A 6,307-nucleotide genomic window follows, 5' to 3' on the forward strand; every position below is an offset into this window, starting at 1 on the left:
ACATAAATCATTAAATCACAACTCATGAGTTGTGATTTAAAAATTCTGATCATTTCGACATACATTTATTAACTTCAAAAGTTATATTAATACAATATAGGTAGTTATAAATCTCTAATATCTAATCTCAGTTAAATGTATGACAGGTGAAACTTGAATGCAGTGCCTCTGAATAACACTAATATAAAAAGTCTGAACTAAGTAACATGTTACTTACTTTGGATGTCCATTTCATTCCTGTTAAAGTTTTCTTCTGGAGTTAAGTATTCATTGTTGACAGGCTAAACAATATACAAACAATACGTGAAAAACACTAATAATCACTTATTATATATAAACCAGTAACGAGTTGCTCAACTTTCCCGGCAAAGTTTTAGAATTTTAGTGGCGTTGTCTGTAATAAAACGTTTTTTAAATAAAATATGATATTTTTAACTGTTATTGGAAGGCAAAGAACTGAATTTCGAAAATAAGGATGAGTTTTATAAAAAAGTTAAATGCGAATAACGAGTAAAATCATCATTAAGTCTGACCGTACTAGAAATACACACGACCCCCATTATATCCCCAGCCTGTTAATTTTTAACCAGCAGAATTTAATAGCCTCAATTTCCGTAATAATCAAACTTTCCTGCAGAATTTGAAATATTTTCGAAAAAAAGAAGTTATTATGTTTCAAACAAGGTAAACAAAATCGTGCACCCTCCACACAGTAATATCCATAGATGTAGGGCCGGATTAACCCACTTTGGGGTCCTAGACATTTTCTTCTTACCGGGCCCCCTCCCTCTACCATAAAAAATAAAGCACACAAAAAATATAAAACAATAAATAAAACAAAACTAAATAATGTGAAAAACTAAAAGAAATCTGAAATTTTTATCAATAAAAAATATTTAATACTAGAAGGTAGGCCCGGCATTGCTTGGGCAAAAGTAACGATAGCAAAAATTAAGATTATTACGTAATAGTCAGAGAAAAATAGTAATTTCATCAACGAACTAAGTTTTTCTAAAGTAAGGTCGAATTTCAAAATTGAATGTTCTAATATTGTTCGATTTTCATCGAATGTTCTAAAGAAGAGAGATCGAGAAAAACCGAACTAATCTATTTAAATTTAAAAATCGAATATGTTCCAACATATTACTCTTTCTTTTTTCTTTTTTTTTTTCCAGCGCCCGTAAATCTTGCACGTCGTTTTCTCTTATTCTTCATTGTTACTTAATACTTTGGTACTGAAATCTGGCACCCTAACGGTGCACCAAATTTCAACTTTCAACTTTTAACCGTTTGGGCTCTGCGCTTTATTTTTATTATTATCAACTCGTCTCGATTATATATATAGATACAACAATAAATTTTAGTGTTTCTAGAAAAGTTTGAACAATTTATTTATAAACTTAAAAAAAAATGAAATTTATTTTATTAAATATGTAACAAAAGTTGTTATACAATAACGCTATTATCTTAAAATATTAATTGTTTAATTTAGCCTTTTTGGTTAATATTTTAATAATATAGTACTCGTATTTTACTGATGAAAGTATGAGGAATTTCGTGTTATAAACCTTAATCTTTGATAAATTTTAATTAAACTTTACATACAATTTTATAAAGACAGAACAAGTTTATTAATAAAGGGCTAGTTTTATCGGAAAGTCAACGTCGAAAAGTCAACAAAATTTTTTTGTAAAATCAGCAGTGGCGTGCCGTGACATTTGATGATAGGGAAGCCGTGTTTCTGTAAAAAGCCGACTTTCAGGGACAATCAATTAATTGCGCGTCAGGGCCCGTTCGTATTCGTTTGTTCGATAAGCCAGTAAAAACCGTATACTTCTTTAAATGTATATTTAATAGATTATCTGACGTACTTAATAAATAAAAAAGTTCAATATAATTACCTCCGTTATTAGATTCAATAAATTTCCTACGCCCTCTAAATGCCAATTCTCGCTTTGAGAAAAAACATATAACATCTATTAATTTAGATATATCTATTAATTGTAATTATCTTTATAATTTTCAATATTTATTTTATATTGTCTACTCAATGTTAAATTCTATTCCTCTTTGATTTCCAAATTGCTTCAATTTTACGAAAGAATCGTCATTCGTCATAAATTTTATCGTCAAAATGTCGAAATTTTTTGTTGACGTATTTATATTTAATTTAGGCATTGGTCTTTCTCTTTTAATAATGTTTTCTTTTTCATTATATGGTCTTGAGCCAAAACTTTTTTAAAATAAACTTTTGAATCACTAGCCACGATATAAGGGCTAATATTAAAATTATCAGAAAAACTTACTTGGTAAAACAAAATGTGTGACGAATACATACCTAGTACATACCTAGTACAAAACCATACGTAATACATACCTAGTACAAAAAATTCTTCAATTGTACGAATATACTTTTAAAGAAACTTATAATTAAATATAACTTTGGGAAGAAACGTACATAAAAATAACAAAATGTTCTTTACTTTTTAAATCTTAAAACAATCCACTTAGTGAAATACTGTAGCTCCCTACGAGTGGCTAATGATGGAATCAGAGACGGTCCAGGTAGGTGTGTCCGTGCCAAATCCCGAGGGTGCCGATATCGGTCAATGTCAAATGCCTCTTTTGTCGCGTCACTAGTATATCTCAAAGGACGCGACGGGGCCGTTGTAAATTTTAAACGTTCCTCACCATAGATGTAAATATGTTAAACTTAATAGTCATTTGTTTTCTAACTACTGCAATTCGTTTTAGTACCAGGTGTACACGGAAATCAGTTTCCCACTGTACTGAGCAAGTGACTGGTTCGGTTAAGCTTTTGTTTAAGTAAAATTCTGGCTCTTTCAGTAGGGTTTTATTTATGTCCCCATTCCCTAATCTCTTAATTATTTAACTACTTCTTAGTAGAAATAAGTCAAAACCAGTTACTTTGTACTTGAATATCTGTAATCTTGGGAAAACATTGGAAAGACAAATTTTTATGACAACCGATACTTAGATCGTACATTTAAGGAAAATAAATTCTAGAGCTTTTTTTGTACCATTGTACGTCTCATTCATTAAATTTGGTTGTAAATAATGATGCCAAAGTAACAGTTAATTTTTTAACATTATACAAGAATTGTACACGTTTTTTCTGCATTCCCTTACAGATGGGACATACTATAATCGTAATATCACCGGTTTAACATTGAAACCCGTAAGTAATATAAGATGGGAGAGCAGACTAAATACAGAATAAATATATCAAATATTTTAATGGATTTTTTTAAACTCCTGTCAACTATACAGAACTATCATAAAAACATGCCAGTAAACTCCTATCGGTTGGGTTAAGTTATAAATCTAGTCTAGGGTGGGCAACCTTTTTTATAACACGGGCCAGAATAAATTTTACGTTTTTCCGCGGGCCGTAGTAGTTAATTGACGCCTTTTTGTGACTCGTAATTTTTTTAGTCTGCAAATATGAAATAAATAAATAAAAAGTTTATACTACATTTATTTCTCTTATCGTTTTCGAAAATTACAAAGAATTGGAAAATTAACTATTAATTAGTTATTTTTCCAATTTAATAATCTATTAAAGATCTCGCGGGCCGGATAGAAACTTTTCGCCAGCCGTAGCTGGCCCGCGGGCCGGGGTTGCCCGCCGTTGATCTAGTCTACTCGTGATTCACATAATCGGGCGAGGGCGGCCGAATATCTAGCAGGCAGGCGGCTAAACAGCCCACAACCGGTCCGGGATATAAAATTAGAAGCTTTATGTGTGAAGCATCCACCAGCTAAACCGGGTGACGTTGGTGTTCTGTAAAGCGCATGCGCCAATGCCTATAATCTGGCTGCTTGGAAGTTGACAGGCAGGTGGCTAACAGCCCACAACCGCTCCGGGATATAAAGCTGTACTCTTTACGAGTGTGTCGCTTCTACCAGCTAAACCGGGTGAGGTTGGTGCACTGTAAACCGCATGTGCTAATGCCTATATAATCTGGCTGATTGGAGACTGACCCGGTTTCGACATTCCTTCCGCCACCGAATTATTCGAATATACAATAGCAATGTTATCGTTTTTTTCACATGTAGTATAGAAATTTGTAAAAGATACATAATGCAGTTATAATAAAATATTAATTTTAATTAATTCAAAGTACGTTAAAATATGAAAATTTATATTTTATAAAATACAAGGGAAGGTCATTAGAAGGTGGAATCGGCGCTTCCATCGCTTCCAATGACGGCACGCCACTGAAAATCAGTTCAAAACTCGATTCTCACGAGTTGAATTCCTTATCGAGATGAGTAAATCGCTGTGTCACGATTGTGCCACCTGTCACTTCATTGGTCCAAGAAGATCGTCATCTCTGACGAAATCGAGAAACAACTCGAGAGGGACACTTCATATAAAAATGGCAAGCACGATGAGTAAGATCGAGGAAGTTGTCACTTGAGGTGTGTGGGCGGTTTGTTGGATCAAGGCCGCTTGATTGCTTCGCTAGTAAGGCTGTCCGCCGAATCTCTATAAGACAAAATGTATAGACCAGTGTTTCCCAACGTGGGGCCCCTCGCCCCACAAGGGGGCAATTTGATCTTTAAGGGGGGCAATTCAAAAATGCACTTGTTTAGAGTTTAAGTTAACCGTATAGCTGCTGTATGCCATATTTATTGTAAATATTGATTTAAGTTAGTTTTCTTTCTTCTTTGTTTCCCTTTCCTTCTAGAACTTTTCTTTATAACCCTTTTCCCTTGGGGTGGGATTAACAATTCTGGGAACCACCGAGAACAAAGAGATAAACGAGGCCCCGAGGCCAGTGAAAGAGGAGAAAGAACATTCTTTGCCCAGACGTCAAGGTGGACAGACACGAGTTGTGGTGTTCCGGGTCACATTTGGCAATGACAGGAAAGTGCGAGAGAAACTTCAACGAACACGACGAGAGACCTTCCAAAAATGTTCAACGTGGTATCCTACCCAGAGATTGTAGAGTTCAGCAAGAAAAGAAAACCCATATATTCCAATCTTTTCTATGTTCTATTTCCTATCTTAGCTTTTTCCTACTAATTTTTCTATCGCTAGTTTTAAGTTAGTACATAAGTTTTAGTTATAGTTTTTATATTGTCGCAAACAGTATATGTTGTTTGCGCCGTATTATTGTTACTTACTTTATAATATCGTGGAGTTGGAATCTAAAATAAAACCTGTATATTTATGCAAAATAAATTACTTTGTTGACCATACTGTCACATAGTCTTTGAAACGTGTTTCTTTTGTCGGTCTACAGCTCTACACCATTTCGCGTGAATCCAACATCATATTATCCTTTTTTAGTTTCTAATTGATTTTATATATTTTTTTCTAGCCCATAAGGAAATGAGTGGTGCAAGCGAGAAAAAAAGTTCATCAGTATTCGAAGAAATATTTAAAATTTGGTTTTATGACATGCTGCCCACATAAACGGTCACCTTTTTGTCTTTTATGCCAACGATGCTTGACCAACGAATCAATGAAACGAGGTCGTCTTGAGGCGCATTTGAAGGCAAAACACAATGCTCATATTAATTCAGATTTGAATTACTTTTAAATTTTGAAAAAAGATTTTGAAAAAAGAGTAACATTAAAGTCTCTATTTGCTGCTCATAAAGAAACTATCAATCGTACTCTGGAGGCTAGTTATCAAATTTCATTACTCATCGCTAAATCTGGGAAAAGTCGTACTATAGGAGAGAATTTAATCAAACCATCAATATCAGCATTTGTTAAAACGGTTCTGGACAAAGATGACAAAGATGTTAAAGCTATGCCACTAAGTAACAATACAGTTAGCAGAAGAATAGACAAAATGAGTGAGGATATTGAAAAACAACTTGTCGAAAAGCTGAAATCAAGACAATTCTCGGCGCAAATGGATGAATCAACTTTGAGAGAGAGTGAGGCCATACTTATAACTTACTAAAATTCTTGTCGATGCAAAAGTGAAGATATTTGGTTTCATTACCTTTATTGGATTATGTCAGACAAATATTTACAACAAAAGTTTTGATAAGTTTCATTGGCTCCAAAAGTGTGAAGTTTCTGATACCGCTATACTTGTTATTTTCGATCATCTGAAAATTTTATGGGCTGATTTAAAAGAAAGATTTTCCGATTTGAATAAAAATTGATTTTCCAACTTGGATGATGCAGCCAATGTTAGTGGATTTGTCTGATATTTCAAATTTGCAGTACCAAGAAGAACTCGCAGAAATGCAAAATGATGAGTCAATTAAAACATTATTTAATATAAAAGGTGCGATGGCATGGCTTTGTGAGGAAACC

General features: G+C 33.6%; 1 protein-coding gene across 1 annotated transcript; it reads left to right on the forward strand.

The window, feature by feature from the left end:
• Nucleotides 1-4,887: 4,887 nt before the first annotated feature.
• LOC136974996 (zinc finger BED domain-containing protein 5-like) lies at nucleotides 4,888-5,919 on the forward strand (the record flags this gene model as incomplete). Its single annotated transcript, XM_067269985.1, has 2 exons — nucleotides 4,888-4,954; nucleotides 5,587-5,919. Coding segments are annotated over exons 1-2 (400 nt in total), but the record flags the coding sequence as incomplete, so codon positions are not given.
• Between the last annotated feature and the right edge of the window lie 388 nt (nucleotides 5,920-6,307).

The sequence above is a fragment of the Centruroides vittatus genome, unplaced genomic scaffold (assembly GCF_030686945.1).
Source record: "Centruroides vittatus isolate TY-2023 unplaced genomic scaffold, ASM3068694v2 contig_360, whole genome shotgun sequence".
Classification (NCBI taxonomy): domain Eukaryota; kingdom Metazoa; phylum Arthropoda; class Arachnida; order Scorpiones; family Buthidae; genus Centruroides; species Centruroides vittatus.